Raw genomic sequence first — 17,465 nt, forward strand, 5'->3', positions numbered from 1 at the left:
TATAGAACGTCACTGCACGATGTGCCGTTTTTAAGAAAAGCTGTAAAAAAGCAGGGCTCGACTGTGGCTTGAACCCAACCACATTAGAGTATACGAACAGGTGACGGCGATACCTCCCGTGTGCGGACGCGACACTGATTATTGCTAAATATTAGCAGTAGGCCGCCTGTGGGGTGCCTTTACAAACCTTATATCTCTGCAACCACTGGACCGATTCACTCGCGGTCTTTTGTGTGGGATAGCTTCTTCCTTTCTTACACGTAGTGTGCTATTCTCGATGCGTATGGGTGACCCCTAATGCACGTGCCACGTGCAAAACGAAGAGTTGTCAGTTCGGTAACAAGTCTAATTACTCTGTAGTTAGTTTGCAGATTGCGCTGATACTTGGCTGGGATGTAGGCAACCGCCGGGCAATGCATTTCCATGTGTCACGGTTGGGGTGCAGCTGCACGTGCGCACGGGCAGGGTGACGATTCCAGATCTCGAGAACGGCTGGGCCGATTTTGATCAAACTTGGCACACCGTTAGGGATCGGCGAGTAGGGTGCCGTGCAACAGTCAGATGGGACCCATTTTGCACGTGCGCACGTGCAGGGTGCCGCTTCGAGATCTCCAAAACGGCCGGGCCGATTGCACTCAAATTTGGCACACCGCTAGAGACTGGTTAGTAGGGTGCCGTGCACAAGTCAGTTAGTATGTATTTTCATGTGCCACGGTTGGGGTGCAGCTGCACGTGAGCACGTGTAGGGGTCGCTTCCAGGGCCTCGTTTCATAAAACTCTGCCGTAACTTACACCTTTTCGTAATTCACACCCTTTCAAACTACGGAGCGCAGATGAAGCGGTTTCACAAAGCCACAACTGGAATTGTTTACACCTCCGTAACTAAGCACATTTGCGTAGTTACCGTAATTTATCAAGCGTCCTACAAATTACAATTTCATATCAACACTTAATTTTTTTAGAAGAAATTATAAAACAATTATGTTGAATTTAAATCGTAAAAATTATTAATGAAAAAACAAAATCGATTTTGCTGACCATCCTTTATTAAATCAATATATTGAAAACAGCAGAAGGCCAGCTAAGCAGAAGTGCCTTACTACGAAAGTGGCGCGGCGCGGCGAATAAACAAAATTCCGATAGCTGCCACAAAAAGCGACTGGTACAGAAGATTTGCAGTTTCTTTTTCTCATTTTGGCTGTTCTTTCTTCCTCACCGGGCTCAACATTATAAAATATATTAAAAATTAGCTTCGAATCTTCACATTAATTCAAATTCACGCAACATTTTTGTGCGTAGTTTACACCACTGATATCAAGAGCTTGATAAAATATTTGGCGTTAATTACGTCGTTTTATGAAACCCAAATGGCATAATTTGGTCCGGAATCGAGTATTTGCCGTAAATGAAGCTCCGTAATTTCGATGGCGTGAATTACTCCGGTCTCCGGCTTTATGAAACCGAATTGGCATCAAATACGCCAAATCTGGCATAATTGACGGAACGCCGTAAGTAATTCCTTTTATGAAACGAGGCCCAGATCTTGAAAACAGCTGGGCCGATTCACCTCAAATGTGGTACACCGCTAGAGGCCGGCGAAAAGGGTGTCGTGCACAAGTCAATTGGGACCCAGCTTGCACGTGCGCACGTGCAGAGTGCCGCTTCGAGATTTCGAAAACGCCCGGGCCGATTGCACTCAAAATTGGCACACCGCTAGAGACCGGTTATTAGAGTGCAGTGCACCTCAGTTCGTAGCACACCCACTCCGATCTGCACGTGCAAGACTCATCCTCTCGTTTGGCGGCGGGCGTTTTTGCGGCGTTACAGAGGTGCTTGCTCAAACAACCTGCGGTCCCGCGATGCGGAGCCCAGCATCGCAGATGCTGGTAACCGCAGGTTGTTTGAAAAGACAAACACTATTCGTTAGAATTGTGTTTTTCTATTGAAAAACAACCGGAGCGGTCGTTCTCCGGGGTATGTTTTGCAAGTCTGGCCGCGAATCAGTACAACTTGACCGGGGTCTAGACGAATCGCTCAATCTTCGTAAAAATTTCAGGGTATGGGCTCCCGCAGGCGATCTACCTGATGGCACCGGTCGCTAGTCGCTAAGAATTCTTTTGCGCGTGGCACGTGCGATTCCATTTTCCCCATGTTAAATGAACGGGGTTTTGGACACTTTTTGCGCGATCGCGAATAGCGGGAAAAATTGCAGGTCAAGGTATGATTTGTTGCACACCATTTTATGGCCGACACATTCAGGTACACGCCCCTGTGTACCGTATACCCGTAAGAAGTCGATATTTCTTGTAGTACGACTTTGAAGTTGAACTTTTTTCGCTCCCCATGTTAAGTCAATAGGCGTTTTTGCAGAGACATTTTCATTCGCTCATTGTACGAAATTATATGATACGATTTTGTTTAAACTTTCAGGACCTGTTGAGAAGAGACCATAGAACATGTTGTTATGCTTCGTTAAGCTGTCAGAATTCGTTTGCTCTTTTAAAGCTCATTTAAAAATGAAAATTTTTAACATGGAAAGTCAATGGGAGCGTCTTTGGTGCTTAATAACTTTGTACGTTGAATATATATTTAAGTGAAAAGTTGATAGGATATACAACTTTTGATGCTCTTTCCAATGATATATAGAGCGTTATTGCACGTTGTGCCGTTTTTGAGAAATTTAGTAAAAAAGCACGACATTACCGAGATTTGAGCTCACACCTATATATGGTCTTGGCTCAGACAGTATACGAACAGGTAACGGGGATACCTCCCATTGAAGGATGCGATTTAATGCTAAATATTAGCGGCCGGCCTCTGTGGGGACGTTTTTGTACGACTTATATCTCCGCAACCAGGGAACCGATACACTTGCGGTTTTTTGTGTGGGGTAGCGTATACCCTTCTTACAAGTATTTTACCATGCACGATGCTTGCGGGTGACCCCTACTGCACGTGACACGTGTAAAACGGAGAGGTGTCACTTTTGTTGTAATGACAGTAACACGGCAATGGCAGGGCTCATTGCGCTGAAACTTAACAAGGATGTAGGCACACACCGAACCATGCGTTTCCATGTGCTACAGTTAGGGTGCAACTGCACGTGCGCACGTGCAGGGTGACGCTTCCAGATCTCGAGAACGGCCGGGCCGATTGAGCTCAAATTTGGTACACCGCTAGAGACCGGTTAGTAGGGTGCCGTGCACAAGTCAGTTAGGACCCATCTTGCACGTGCGCACGTGCAGGGTGACGCATCCAGATCTCAAGAACGGCTGGACCGTTTGCACTCAAATTTGGTATACCGCTAGAGACTGGTTAGTAGGGTGCCGTGCACAAGTCACTTAGTATGTATTTTCATGTGCCACAGTTGGGGTGCAGCTGCACGTGCGCACGTGTAGGGGTCGCTTCAAGATCTTGGAAACGGCTGGGCCGATTCAGATTAAATTCGGTACACCGCTAGAGACCGGCGAATAGAGTGCCGTGCACAAGTCAATTGGGTAGAGTGCCGTGCACGTCAGTCCGTAGCACACCGACTCCGGTCTGCACGTGCAAGGCTCATCCTCTCGTTTGGAGGCGGGCGTTTTTGCTGCGTTTACAAAGGTGCTTGCTCAAACAACCTGCGGTCCCGCGATGCGGAGCCCAGCATCGCAGATGCTGGTAACCGCAGGTTGTTTGAAAAGACAAACACTATTCGTTAGAATTGTGTTTTTCTATTGAAAAACAACCGGAGCAGTCGTTCATCGGGCTATGTTTTGCATGTCTGGCCGCGGATTGGGGCACCTTGCTACCTGCCCAAACTACTGCAACGATTTTCGTAAAAATTTCAGAGCATGGGCTCGCGGAGGCGATCTAGCTGCTGGTACCGGTCGCTACTCGCTCAGAATTCTTTTGCGCGTGGCACGTGCGTTTCCATTTTCCCATGTTAAGTCAATGGGGGTTTGGGGCTTTTTTGCGCCATCGCTAATGGCGGAAAAACGAGCCAAGAAAGGGGTGGTTTTCTTCCAGGCATTTAATGGCAAACACGTTCCGGTACACGCCAGTGTGCGCCGTTTACCCGTCAGAATCTCGGAACGTTTCTTTGCACGAGGTCAAAGTTGGAATTTTGTTGTGTCCCATGTTAAGTGAATGGACAATTTTGCAGAGCTATTTTCATTCGTGCATTGTAAAAAATTATGTGTCACGATTTCGTCCAAACATTCGAGAGTTGTTGAGGAAGGAACATAGTATATGCTGTTGTGCTTCGTTAAGCTGTGCAAAATCGTTTTTTCTTTTAAAGCTTGTTTAAAAATGACAATTTTTAACATGGAATGTCAATGAGAGCGTCTTTGTTTCTTAATAACTTTTTACGTTGCAGCTGTATACAAATGAAAAGTTAATATAATATACACCTTTCGATGCTCTTTCCAACGATGCATAGAATGTCACTGCAAGATGTGCCGTTTTTAAGAAAAGTTGTACAAAAGCATGGCTCTACTGTGACTTGAACCCAACCACATTAGAGTATACGAACAGGTGACGGGGATACCTCCCGTGTGCGGACGCGACACTGATTATTGCTGAATATTAGCAGTCGGCCGCCGTGGGGGGCGCCTTTGCAAAGCTTATATCTCCACAACTGCTTGACCGTTTCACTCGCGTTCTTTTGTGTGGGATAGCTTCTTTCTTTCTTACACGTAGTGTGCTATTCTCGATGCATTTGGGTGACCCCTAATGCACGTGCCACGTGCAAAACGAAGAGGTGTCAGTTCGGTAACAAGTCTAATAACTCTGTAGTTAGTTTGACGATTGCGCTGATACTTGGCATGGATGTAGGCACCCGCCGGGCAATGCATTTCCATGTGTCTCGGTTGGGGTGCCGCTGCACGTGCGCACGGGCAGGGTGACGCTTCCAGATCTCGAGAACGGCCGGGCCGATTGTAATGGAAGTTGGCACACCGTTAGGGATCGGCGAGTAGGGTGCCGTGCACAAGTCAGATGGGACCCATTTGGCACGTGCGCACGTGCAGGCTAACGCTTCCAGATCTCAAGAACGGCTGGACCGACTGTGCTCAAATTTGGCATGCCGCTAGAGACTGGTTAGTAGAGTGCCGTGCACAAGTCAGTTAGTATGTATTTTCATGTGCCACGGTTGGGGTGCTGCACGTGCGCACGTGTAGGGGTCGCTTCCAGATCTTGGAAACGGCTGGGCCGATTGAGCTCAAATTTGGTACACCGCTAGAGACCGGCGAATAGAGTGCCGTGCACAAGTCAATTGGGACCCAGGTTGCACGTGCGCACGTGCAGGGTGTCGCTTCCAGATCTCGAAAACGGCCGGGTCGATTGCACTCAAATTTGGCACACCGCTACAGAGCGGTTAGTAGAGTGTCGTGCACGTCAATTTGTAGCACACCCACTCCGGTCTGCACGTGCAATGCTCGTTCTCTCGTTTAGCAGCGGGCGTTTTTGCTGCGCTTACAGAGGTGCTTGCTCAAACAACCTGCGGTCCCGCGATGCGGAGCCCAGCATCGCAGATGCTGGTAACTGCGTAGTATCATGCGCACAACCATGCTACACACGCTGAAACTTGTCTCATCGGTTAGTCTCTTTTACACACTTCTCAAGCTTCGATCACGTCGACGCTTGCTTGCGTTGCGAAAACGCAACGAAGGGCGTAAATGGGTTAATTAATTATCAAATTGTACCATTTCAATTTTCAATACCTAGTGCTTGACAGACTTGACTATTTCCACTGTTTTCATTGACTTACACATGGCTGCTACATTCGAAACAGATACAACTTTGCCTTTGCCTATTATCTTGTGAATAGGTGGCCTGCTTTCAGCTTTGCATTGTCACTGTGGGACTGGCAATGTTTTTAAAAACTACGTGCGAGCGCGCCTTCGATATATAGCAGTGATATAGTGCCTTACGAGTTATGACATTTCTGGCGCTCAAATGACAGTCTAGGCGAACGTAAACATTGCAGCCAAGATAACAACAGGAAAGACAAACAGTTGAAGTGAATGGCTTTTAATTTGTGGGACATCTGAAACCGGTATGTTTACACGAATTATTATTTTTTTATACAGCTTAGTCTTATCAGTATGTGATGGTTACTTGCTATTATTCTCAAAGCTACCATACCTGTCATGGTTTTGGAGGTGCACATCCTTTTATTCCTATTTCGATTACTGAAGGCTTCACACCATATGGGTCGAGTTTCATGTCTCAAGAACCTATTTTTGCATTTTTGCTTCATTTTAAACACAACTGGCCTATTTGACTGACTTTTCAGCATGATATCATGGTATTAATGGTCTAATGGCCAAAATTACCAGTGTTTGGGTTGGGAATTGTGCAATTGATGTGTGAATGTATCATGTGAATTTTTTCCTTCTAGCAGCCATGGACACAGGCACATTTAAATAATTGCACTTTATTTTCATTTACTTGGTGATATTTTAGTGTAGTAGAACATAACTCAAGGTTACAAAGCATGACATTGGGTCCGGGGTCGAGTTTGGGCATCATTAAGACACACCAGAAGCCAGATTGTAAACAATCCTCACTAGCCCTGATCAGTTTGGCTGGAAATCCATACCAGCTTACATAGAATATGAATGATAAATTTTGCTGAATAATTTAATTTGTTCCTGTGATCAGTCAAAACTGTAAGTAAAGGTGTATTCTTCTCTGGACAATTCCACAGTAGTGCCTCCTTACCTATGCATCATTTGTTCAAGATATTGCTGCACCAGCACAGCAACTCAGCACAGTGACACTAAGGGCTCACACTGCTCCACTCTAATTCTGCACCTTTACATGCTGGCAGAGGCGGCAGAGCAGATTGCATCCATACTGACAAGTGACAAGGTCTCTTCAAGGTTGTGATAGGCACTGTGCAGTCAGGCTATAACCCAGAGTCTGGCAACCATGAATCACTGGTGCGCTGGCAAAATGGGGCCAGCACCTGCATTACATTTGGCCAGCTCATTATATCATAGGAAAATGATATAATGAAGGATCTTAATTTGGTGCTAGTGTGATAATGCTGCTGATGTTCCTGGTTGTGCATTGCTCTTCCTGCTACTACTTTACTTACCTGGACATAATATTCTCTGCGCATTCTTCATTGCCAATGCTTTGTGACTTTTGAATGTGATCTTTCATTGGCACCTATCCAATTCCATATATCTATTGCACCACAATATCATTGAGGTCATTGCTTGTTTTCACCATCCAGATGATTGATTGTTAAATCCCACTAACTGAGACAGTATTGGTGCCTGCTTATGACATCGACAATTCCTTTACTTGCAGATTGAGTTCCACACAACGGGAGCCATCTACACCATCAGCCACACCAATGTGTGCTAGGCTGGTCGATAAGAAAGCCGGCTCAGTCTGGATACAGTAATCTGTGTCGTACGTTTTTCGCCGCGCCATGGACCTGCCCTTCCGTCTCCGCCCAGAGTTTGCCACGCGGTACTTTGCAGCCGAAGTATGTGTGCGTATCTTCCTACTGCTGGTCTTCCTGAAGACAGAGCTGACGGACCCGTTTGAGCGCCAGATCCGGCCGGAGGAGGCGTGGGTTTACAGTTACCCGCAGATGGATAGCTACGTGCCCGGCTCGGCGCTCTGGTTCCTGGTGGTGTCGGTGCCTGTTGCCACGATCGGCGCCCTCTTTCTCATCAACCGTGACTGGATCGATCTGCGCGAGGCCGGACTCTGTTCCTCGCTCGCGCTGCTTCTCACCGGCATAGTCACCAATTGTATCAAGCTGGCGGTGGGCCGGCCGCGGCCGGACTTTTTGTCCCGCTGCTATCCGGAGGGCTTCCAGCGTGTCGACCTGCCCTGCACAGGTAGCGCCATGCTCGTCAGCGAAGGACGCAAGAGCTTCCCGAGCGGGCACGCGTCGCTGGCTGCGTGTCTGGCCGTGTTCACCTGTCTGTACCTGTCGGGTAAGCTGGGCACGTTCACGGAGCGCGGCCGGCGCCAGTCGCACAAGCTGCTGGTTCTGTTCCCGCTGCTGGTGGCGGCGCTGATCGCCGCCAGCCGCACGTGCGACTACCACCACCACTGGCAGGATGTGGTGGTGGGCGGCGCGCTGGGCGTCGCCATCGGCTGGCTCTGCTATCGGCACTTCTACCCGGCGGTGACGGAGGCCGGCGCCGACCGGCCGCACTGCGTGGCCGGCGTGGACGACACGCCGCTGCTCCCACAGCACGTGCCGACCTCGTCCGCCGCCGCCGCCGCCGCCAGCGAGAGCGACGTGAAGTGGATGTAGTGATGGAATGGCGTGAAGGGGCGAATCTCGGAGAGGGGCGTGGCGGTGCGGGTGATCGTATGCCGCGTGTGATAAGATCGGGTGAGGGTGTAATAGACCTGTGGTATGGTGAGGTCGGGTGAGGCCGCCGTAACCGTGATGTGCGACAGCTTTGGGTGAAGGTGTGATGAGATAGAATATGATGGAGGGAGGTATTCGGCCAATCGCCGCAGTAGGATGTATGGAAAGTTCAGTTGGCTCGTGCCGGCTGTTTAAACGGTGCATTCCATTATGGAGAAAGATGTGTCGACTGTCGTGCTGTGGTGCTTTCGATGGGGCGTGTCTCGGCCCTGCAGACATAATTTAATGCGAGACGGGTACCTGCTCGTTGCATTTCTTTCGATATCAGCATTCCTGGAGAACGAGGAGCTTATTCAAAGCCCCATGTCTATTTGTGAAAGATGACAAAATATACCTGTAAATGGGAAATCTTACCTATTCATTTTGAAATATTTTTTACCTTTGACGTATTGGCATGGGGGTGAAAATGTTGCCTAAGTCTCAATGTCGAAGCAAATGAAGCATAGCCTAGAAAAGCATCCTTTTGTGCAGATTGTCGACTCGCTGCGAAGTCCGTGTGTGAATGGTTCATTCTCAGTAAATGTCGTATATTGCATCTCCGTTTCGTCGCTTCCGTCCTCAGGATAATGAAGTCCTCTCCACGCCGTAACTCCCACTCCGGGATGGACAGGCACCTCTATCTCATGAGTCATGTGGACTGCTCCCTTGGAGTTGGAGCGGCACCGCTGCTCCCGAGGGAGCGCACCCCGTAGCCGGGTGCAGAGAGAGCTTGGGGGGCTGTTCGGCCTGTCCATTCGGACGGGCTCAGCCCCGGCGACTATCTAGGGTGTCTGCGTGACCAATGTATCTCCCTAATTTGTATCATCCTTCGGGCTCTGTGTTGTATTGTCAGACGGAAAGGGCCTGGGCCCAAAAAAGTATTTTGCAGCATTTTAATTTGAAAATCCAGTCTATTAGGCGTAACCTTGATAGATAAGCGAGTATAGAGGACTATAAACAAATACACGACAAACATGACGTCATGTTCAATAAACGTTCATTGGGCGAATCTTTTTCGAGGGTCCGCAGCTCAAGTACTATTTGTCTTGAAATACACATAGAAATTAGATGTTGGGTTTATTTAGGCACGGATATTTTAAAAAAATCTTCAGTTACTTCTCCAGAACTATGCTCGTAAACATTTTCAAGCAGATGAATGCTATCCATTTTGAAAGCTAATGACGTCATTTAAATTGACTCATAAGTAATGCTTGAGTATATCAATGAGCATTTAGGCATTTGCTGTGTGTCGTTGTCGAAAGCACGATTTCTAATATTGGAGATGTCAATATGGCTTAGCGTACAGCTTTTGACCGTTCGTTCGATGGATGTGGATATCTCATTTCATTCGGGAGTCGTGTCACAATTCTTGCTGCAGTGCTACAGCCAAGCTACAGCTTACAATTGACAATCGTGTTGATCGTTCTTCCTAAACGCTGGTCACGCTCGTGAGAGCTTGAAAGTTTATCTGTTAATTTCGATGCTGCATTTATTGCAGTATGAGCATCAGTGCATTTGAGGGACTAAGAAATGAAGAAAGAAATGGTACCAGCTTATCTGATGATGATCCAATTCTAGATTTTTCTTCATCAAGAGTAGCAATGCCTCTAGATGATCAGGATGTACGAGTTATGCAGGGACGAGCAAGAATGTGTAATGCATGTCAGCTATTCTCAAAGCCTATGTGTACTCATAATGAATTAGGTATGGATAATGGAAGTGAGCAATACACAAATGGTTATGTCTCCAGAAGGAATGGCTATCAGGCACTTGCTCAGGTTAGTAGATCAATAATTCAATATTGGTATGCTCCACAAACAGCTTTGTTGAGTACTTTGTACATGATCTATTAACTGAAGTAGGTAAATTTATTCTATGAATCTCATCTTTATACTTAGCTGACTGTTCAACCAACCTCAAGCTCTGCAAGTGCATTTTCTCATTCTGATTCTATCAGATAACCTGAACTGAACTGAGTACCTACCTACCTATGTACTTAATGGTTTGATTGACCTATTTTATTAATGTGACCTTTTGTTTTTCAGGAGGATGGTCCTGTCAGAGAGCTTGACCACAGCTTTGAACAGACCCACTGTCATGGGCCAACGCCACCTGCCGACACTTCAAGGAGAGAGGCCTTGCTCAGGCTTGCTGTCACCTCTGGCTTCTGTTTCCTGTTCATGGTGAGCAATAGCTCATTTCCTATTCTAAATTATTTGGAGTTGGGCCATGTGGCAGACCCAACCTCAGATGACCCTGATGACAAATTGCTAGATATGACATTTACATTACTATGTAGGCATGCAAGCTGTATGGGAGAGGGCTGGGAAACTACTGGCTGTTACTGTTGCATTCCCTGATGATTTTGAAGTTATTATGCTAGTAATTCCAGGTAGCACTGATAAGCAGTTTGTGTTGGCATCCAGCTAACAAAGCCATTTTGAGGAACTACATTAACTTTCTTTGCAGCAGTTCCAGGTGGGGGGGGGGGGGTGATATGTTTCAATGTAACTTATGGGTCTTTCTCAGTTTCAGTGAGTTGTTTTGTAATGTTAGTTTGTAGATTGGGTTTATCAAACTTCAGTAGGACAAGACTACTTGAAATAAATTTAAAAACATTGTTCCAAAAACTTGTTAAACAATTCATGATGCTGCTGTATTCTGCATCATTAATTCCACCCACAAGCTTCTACCATATACCTGGACGAAAGACTTATTAAAATTACTAATAAATGTGTCCAGTCTTGTGTAATAAGTGCTGCATTTTGTTCATCACACACTAAACCCTCGCCAGACCTATTGGTTTTCTACATATGCACCGGCCGAGGGGGGGGGGGGGGTTACGACCCTCGATGTTTCGCCCCTGGTGGAGCTAACGCGTCGCGGAAAAAACGAGCGTGTGTGCCGTTACAAGACGCAGAGATTGATACCCGATTTTAAGGTCCTAGGTCAACCGGTGACCTCTGAGGTCAGGTCAAGTGTCCCAAGGTACGATTCGGTTTTTGGTGAATAACTTCGCAAAAAACGGTCGCAGAGCCGCGATTTTGACAGCATCGTGTTCGCCTCGCTCATGCGCGTCGAATGATATACTTTTTGTTTGAGTGAGGTCAACTTTGGGTGTTGACCTAAGGTCACGGTCAGGTCAGCGCCTCCAGGTCACGAACTTGGTCGAGGGAGGTCATGTCGCATAGCATTCGGTTCGGCAGGTCTTCCTGAGTCCATTGGTAGCTTTCCCGACTCGCTAGCTCAATTTGATAGGGAGTTATTGACGAAAGCTAATATGACCCTAATGAGGTCATAAATGACGTCACGCAAGGTCAACATTGGAAAAATGACCATCAAACTCTGCAAGGAGTACATCAAATCGCGATTCTGTGTGCTTTAGATAGTTGGAGATCGTTCCTGGCGCCAGAATAGCAGTTTTCATTTTTCCCCATTGACTTATAATGGTGAGGTCACGAAAATGACCTGACCTCATATGACCTTTAGGAAAAATCCGAGATATACAACTTGTGAGACTCGTAATGGATACTAGATCCTGCAAGTTTCATTTCCCTGTGACAGCTCCTCTGGCAGTGGGGGCGTTGCGAAGTTGCGACATCTGAAGACCGTGCTGACTTATGACATCATAGGTCAGTGACCTGACCTGACCCGAAAATGCGGTTGGTGTCAAAAGATCGGGCTTGAATCAAAGGTCAGGTATGCCAAGTTTCAGCTCTCTGCTACCAGCGTGTTCGGAGCTATCGCGAAAAAAAACTATTGGGGGGGGGCATCCCCCCTCGGCCGGCGAGGGTTAAATTAAGAATGCACTTCATATTATGACTAGTTTTAGTTGCCTTATCATATTCAGAAGCCAAAAATTGTAAAGATTTACAGTTACAGTCTTCAAATAACAAATAAGTTCAAGAAAATTGACAGATAGGCGCACCTTTCTGGCATTGCCCTGCAGGATTTGGATCGCCTAGCCTAGCAGCTACCAAAGAACTCCAAAGTTCTGGTTTTAGGTGTATTGATATCCATTTGCTACATCATTGACCACAGACAATAAGCCATTTTCTCATCATTTCTTCATATGTAATCTTTTTTTACTTACTTATTAGGTAGGTAGCATTTCATTTTAATCGAGCTATGCTTTGGTGAAATATCGGTGCGATCCCCTAGTGGCTGTCCGGGGGGGCTGACCGGGGACTGAACGTGTGTCCGGCACAGGCGGGCGAGTGGCTGGGCGGCTACCTGGCCAACAGCCTGGCGGTGATGTCGGACGCCGCCCACCTGCTCAGCGACTTCGGCAGCTTCCTGCTCTCCATGTTCGCCATCTGGCTGTCACTGCGACGGCCGACTCGGCGCTGCACCTTCGGCTACTACCGCGCAGGTCAGTACGGCAGAGCTACCGCCGCAGGGGTCAGTCCTTTGGCTACTAGTGTGCAGGTCAGTCTGGCTACTACTGCAGGGGTCAGTCCTTTGGCTACTACCACACAGGTCAGTCCTTCCTCCGTCTGCTTTTGCGCAAGTCAGCCCGCTGGCTACTACCACACTGCTCAGTCCTTCATTTGGCAACTACATTGCTGGTCAAGCCCTTGGTTTTTACCAATTTTTAGGTTAGGTTAAAGTTCAGGTTATCAAGGGTCTTCTAAGGTGAACTTTCCCCTATTTTGACGTTCTTCGGCTTATAAGTTCATAACTCGAGGTACAAATGTCCCGGGCAGAGCATTAGCTTGCTTTTTTGAAAAGCCTCTCGCAATAGTAACTATCAGTGCTCACTACTTAGTGATCACATTTGATCACTACGGTTCGGCCTCTACAGGGTGTCCCATAAGTTCCTTCTCACCTAGATTTTTCTTTAAGAGGCTCTCTTATTTAAAGCCACGCTTAATTTATTTTGTAACTGAGCTTTTGGGGTTGCCATGGCAACTGTGAATGTGCTCCACGGTAACTAATTCGTCTAGACAAAAGATTTTTTGCCAGAGAGTTCACTTCCTTTGGAGACGGCTTACGCCGCAACATAGAGGTCTCTGATACGGGAACGTCTCGGTATTTAGACCGCACTGGGCCATTCACGACGGTTGAGGGTGATTGAGGCCATCCAGTATGTAGCCAATGTCTGTCGCTAACTGGACGCACAGTCAACAAGTGACGCCGATGATTTGTCGGGAGTCAATCGCTGCAAGTTTATGCTCTTTTTTGTCAGCTTTCACGAGTGAGCCATGTGGCCAAAACTGTGTGGCGCCAAAATGGCCGTCAAAAAGGTCTTAGCGTTAGAAAGTTGGTAAACAGGCTTTTCAGGATGTATTACCAGCTGTCTAAGAGTATCATTTCGGTGGTACCTAACTCAAGGTGACTTAAGCTCTACTTACCGGAGGGCTCAAAACAGTCAAAAACGTCTTAAAATGGCCAAACATGTGTTTCGTTATGCCTGAGGCTAAAAAACTGAAGGGCTGATGACATCAATGTGGTCATCTGGACTACCTAGTCCGTGCTCGAGATAAAACACCCGTCCAAACCCCAAAACGGTCCCATATGGGCGACGGAAAAGGCCTTTGTGTCATCCAGCTTTATTCCTATGCAAAAGGCCAGGGTCACGGTCATGTGGGGTAATATGCGTCCAGACACTGATCACGTTGCGAATGATGCTCCAGAAACAGTCTTGGGACGCAGAATGCTTCTCCAAGAAGATCTAGGAGGAGTTTCAGCTTTCTAGCTTAACTTGAACCGCAAGTATGACCACATTTTTTTAGTAGAAAATGGCATCCGGGAGGTCGTAGGCCCATCTTCAAGCAAGACAGTGCATCAGTGCAGAGGTCAAGCAAAGCATAAAAGCAGTGCCAGGAGACTGTGATAGGCGTGTGTGGCAAGATCACATCCCAGGCAACTCATCGGATCCAAATTTCATAAAAATGTGTTGGGAATATTGAAATTGAGGCTCGTCGAAGCGAAGCGGTGTTCCAGCATTTAGGAGCTCACGGCGCATGCCAAGTCAGTCTGGGCTAACTTCAAGCCTGCTATGCTGCCAAACATGCCGGTTGGCATGTCGCAGCATGTATTCATGTGTTTGCCTATGAAATGGGGAGCACATTGAGGGGTTATAAACATATCAAAACGCAATGTACTATGTTTTACATGCAAATAAAAGGTGAGAACGAACTTATGGGACACCCTGTAGACGGCAAGCACCGCCAGAATGAATATTACTTGGCTTTTTTAACATTCGATTCGAGGCTAGTACGACATTGATATTACTAGCACTGCGTTCTTCTCGTTGAGTCCGGAGTCGCGTCAAAAATATATGTAGGCTGATCATTTGAAATTAACCCTCGCCGGCCGAGGGGGGGGGGGGGCGGGTGCCGCCCCCCCCATAGGGTTTTTTTTTCGCGATAGCTCCGAACACGCTGGCGATAGAGAGCTGAAACTTGGCATACCTGACCTTTGATCCAAGCCGGATCTTTTGACACCAACCGCATTTTTGGGTCAGGTCAGGTCACTGACCTATGACGTCATAAGTGAACCTCTGCACGGTCTTCAGATGTCGCAACTTCGCAACGCCCTCACTGCCAGAGGAGATGTCACAGGGAAATGAAACTTGCAGGATCTAGTATCCATTATGAGTCCCACAATTTGTATATCTCGGATTTTTCCTAAAGGTCATATGAGGTCAGGTCATTTTCGTGACCTCACCATTATAAGTCAATGGGGAAAAATGAAAACTGCTATTCTGGCGCCGGGAACGATCTCCAACTATCTCAAGCACACAGAATCGTGATTTGATGCACTCCTTGCAAGGTTAGATGCGTCACTTTTGCAATGTTGACCTTGCGTGACGTCATTTATGACGTCATCAAGGTCATATTAGTTTTTCGTCAATAACTCTTGATCAAATTGAGCTAGCGAGTCGGGAAAGCCACCAATGGACTCAGGAAGACCTGCCGAATCGAATGAAATGCGACATGACCTCTTTCGACCAACTTCGTGACCTGGGGGTGCTGACCTGACCTTGACCTGAGGTCAACACCCCACGTTGACCTGACCCGGACAAAAAGTATATCATTCGACGCGCCTGAGCGAGACGAGCACGATGCTGCCAAAATCGGCGCTCTGCGGCCGTTTTTTGCGAAGTTATTCACCAAAAACTGAACCGTACCTTGGGGCACTTGACCTGACCTCAGAGGTCACCGGTTGACCTAGGACCTTAAAATTGGGTACCAATCTCTGCGTCTCGTAACGGCGCACACGCTCGTTTTTTCCGCGACGCGCTAGCTCCACCAGGGGCGAAACGGCGAGGGGGGGGGGGGTCGTACCCGCCCCCCCCCTCGGCCGGCGCGTATGTAGAAAACCAATAGGTCCGGCGAGGGTTAAGTTGACAATATGACGTTATATCAAGGTCATGACCTGACCGGAAAAACATTATTGTTTATCGATCGGTCCGTATCGATGCATCATGTCACTTTCATCGGTCCCTGAAATTTGTAGAACAATCTAGCTGGGACGATGATTTATTTTCTTCTTAAGGGAGGTCCTTTGACGTGATCGGGCCTTGTGACCTGAGACCGAGATTTTCGGAACATGTGCTCAGATGCGTCGTTGAATACGTCATCGGTTTTTAAACATTCGACAAAACTCAGGGACGTGAATCCCCTCTCTGTACGGCGAGGGGAAATGCAGGGTCCGGCTTGAATTTGACGTGTATTACCAATGAGTGAGCGGGCAGCGGTGTTACTTTGATTTACGGAAAATCCCGATTATGAGTGGCCGGCCAGTCCGCCCAAGATCGTCCTACGGCCGTCCGTGGTCACACTTCTGAGAGCTTTTGAGGGCTCTCCCCTCAGCAACCGCTTAGCCGATTGACGTGCGGCCTTTTTATGGGTAGCGTCATTCATTCCACCAAGCATCAAATGCTTGCTGATGTATTGATGCAGGATCGCCCGAAGCTCACAGTAGGCTTTAACCCTCGCATGTGTAGGGGGGGGGGGGTCGGATGGACCCCCCCATGGTTTTTCGCGAATAACTCGCGTAAAAAGCGGCCGATCGCGACGAAACTTTCAGTACCCTCGCATTGATCAATTTGACACCTACCCTGAAAATTTCATGACCCTGACCCAAATGACCTTTGACCTGTGACCTCTTTTCCGAGACCATGTTTGGCCAGAATCGCGATTCGGCGTACGTCGGCTCGCATTAGCCGCGCGTTTGCAAGCTTTTCGTGGTTTCAAACGTTCAAACATGTGATTTGATGTTGCTCCCATGCATTATGGTGGGTGTCAAGGTCACCTGAAGGTCAGGTCAGGTCATTGACCTTTGGTGACCTCGGGTGACCTCGGTTCACTTTTTCGAGTTTTACATGTTTCTAGGCTAGTTTTTGGAGCTGAATTCGAATTTAGCAACCATTTGAGCATTTACGAAGTAGTTTTGGTGCCTTCGTAACATGTTACGAAGCTGTCAGAAGCGGTTGACACGTACTACGAATACCCGTCACGACGCCTACTGATTGACCTGACCTGACCTGACCCGACCTGGTCTAAATGCTTAAAGACATCATCTGTGATCAAAACTAACACGATATTCGTGATCAGCACCCCGAAAAACCCCTTAGCAGCCACACTTTACGACTTTCTAATAGGTCCCGATTTTCCCGACTTTGGGTCATTGACCTGACCTGGAAGGTCAACCAATGACCTAGGACCTTAAAATTGGGTATCATCGGCTTCCTCTCGTCACGGGCAACACGCTCGTTTTTTCCGCGAAGCTCTAGCTCGATCAGGGGCCAAACGGCAAGGGGGGGGGGGTCCAACCGACCCCCCCCCCCCCCCTACACATTAGAAGCTGGAAAACGCCGCACACATGCGAGGGTTAAAATGGCTTAATCTTGAAGGACTCCCTATCTTTGCTAATTCCTCACGTACCCCCACCTCGCTTTCACTGCCGTTTGAGACCGTAGTAATGTGTCCTGAAAAAGCATGCACGACTGTCGCTAAAGCGACACTATTCAAACCGGTTTAATGAACCCTGATCTATTAGCAGTGATGTACCATACAATGATAAAGTGGAGCCCAGTTCTTTTCGTCTGTTGTCTGATGCGGTCGCCGACCGGTTCTGTGTTGCTCGGCAG

At 47.6% G+C, this 17,465-nt stretch overlaps 2 protein-coding genes across 4 annotated transcripts in view; both read left to right on the forward strand.

The window, feature by feature from the left end:
- LOC122379491 (zinc transporter 2-like) overlaps window positions 1-17,465 on the forward strand; it is an 89,971-nt gene that overhangs the window by 61,786 nt on the left and 10,720 nt on the right. Inside the window, exons 1-3 of one of the 3 annotated variants that reach the window (XM_043361735.1) lie at window positions 9,579-10,143; window positions 10,411-10,548; window positions 12,575-12,737. In XM_043361735.1, coding sequence (XP_043217670.1) covers window positions 9,865-10,143; window positions 10,411-10,548; window positions 12,575-12,737 — 580 coding nt within the window. In that variant the 5' untranslated portion in view covers window positions 9,579-9,864. Of the gene's footprint in view, window positions 1-9,578; window positions 10,144-10,410; window positions 10,549-12,574; window positions 12,738-17,465 lie in introns of those variants that run through there. The other 2 variants (XM_043361737.1, XM_043361736.1) reach the window with 2 other exon arrangements.
- On the forward strand, window positions 5,820-8,739 carry LOC122379492 (phospholipid phosphatase 5-like). The gene is made up of 2 exons (XM_043361738.1): window positions 5,820-6,034; window positions 7,300-8,739. Exon 2 carries the CDS (start codon window positions 7,424-7,426, stop codon window positions 8,264-8,266), a length of 843 nt encoding a protein of 280 aa, XP_043217673.1. The 5' UTR covers window positions 5,820-6,034; window positions 7,300-7,423; the 3' UTR covers window positions 8,267-8,739.

This window comes from Amphibalanus amphitrite, unplaced genomic scaffold, assembly GCF_019059575.1.
Source record: "Amphibalanus amphitrite isolate SeventyFive unplaced genomic scaffold, NRLGWU_Aamphi_draft 000079F_arrow, whole genome shotgun sequence".
Taxonomy (NCBI): Eukaryota; Metazoa; Arthropoda; class Thecostraca; order Balanomorpha; family Balanidae; genus Amphibalanus; species Amphibalanus amphitrite.

Bases quoted from the DNA above. Each gene is read 5' to 3' on its own strand.
- LOC122379492 (XM_043361738.1), top strand. From the start codon at position 7,424: ATGGACCTGCCCTTCCGTCTCCGCCCAGAGTTTGCCACGCGGTACTTT.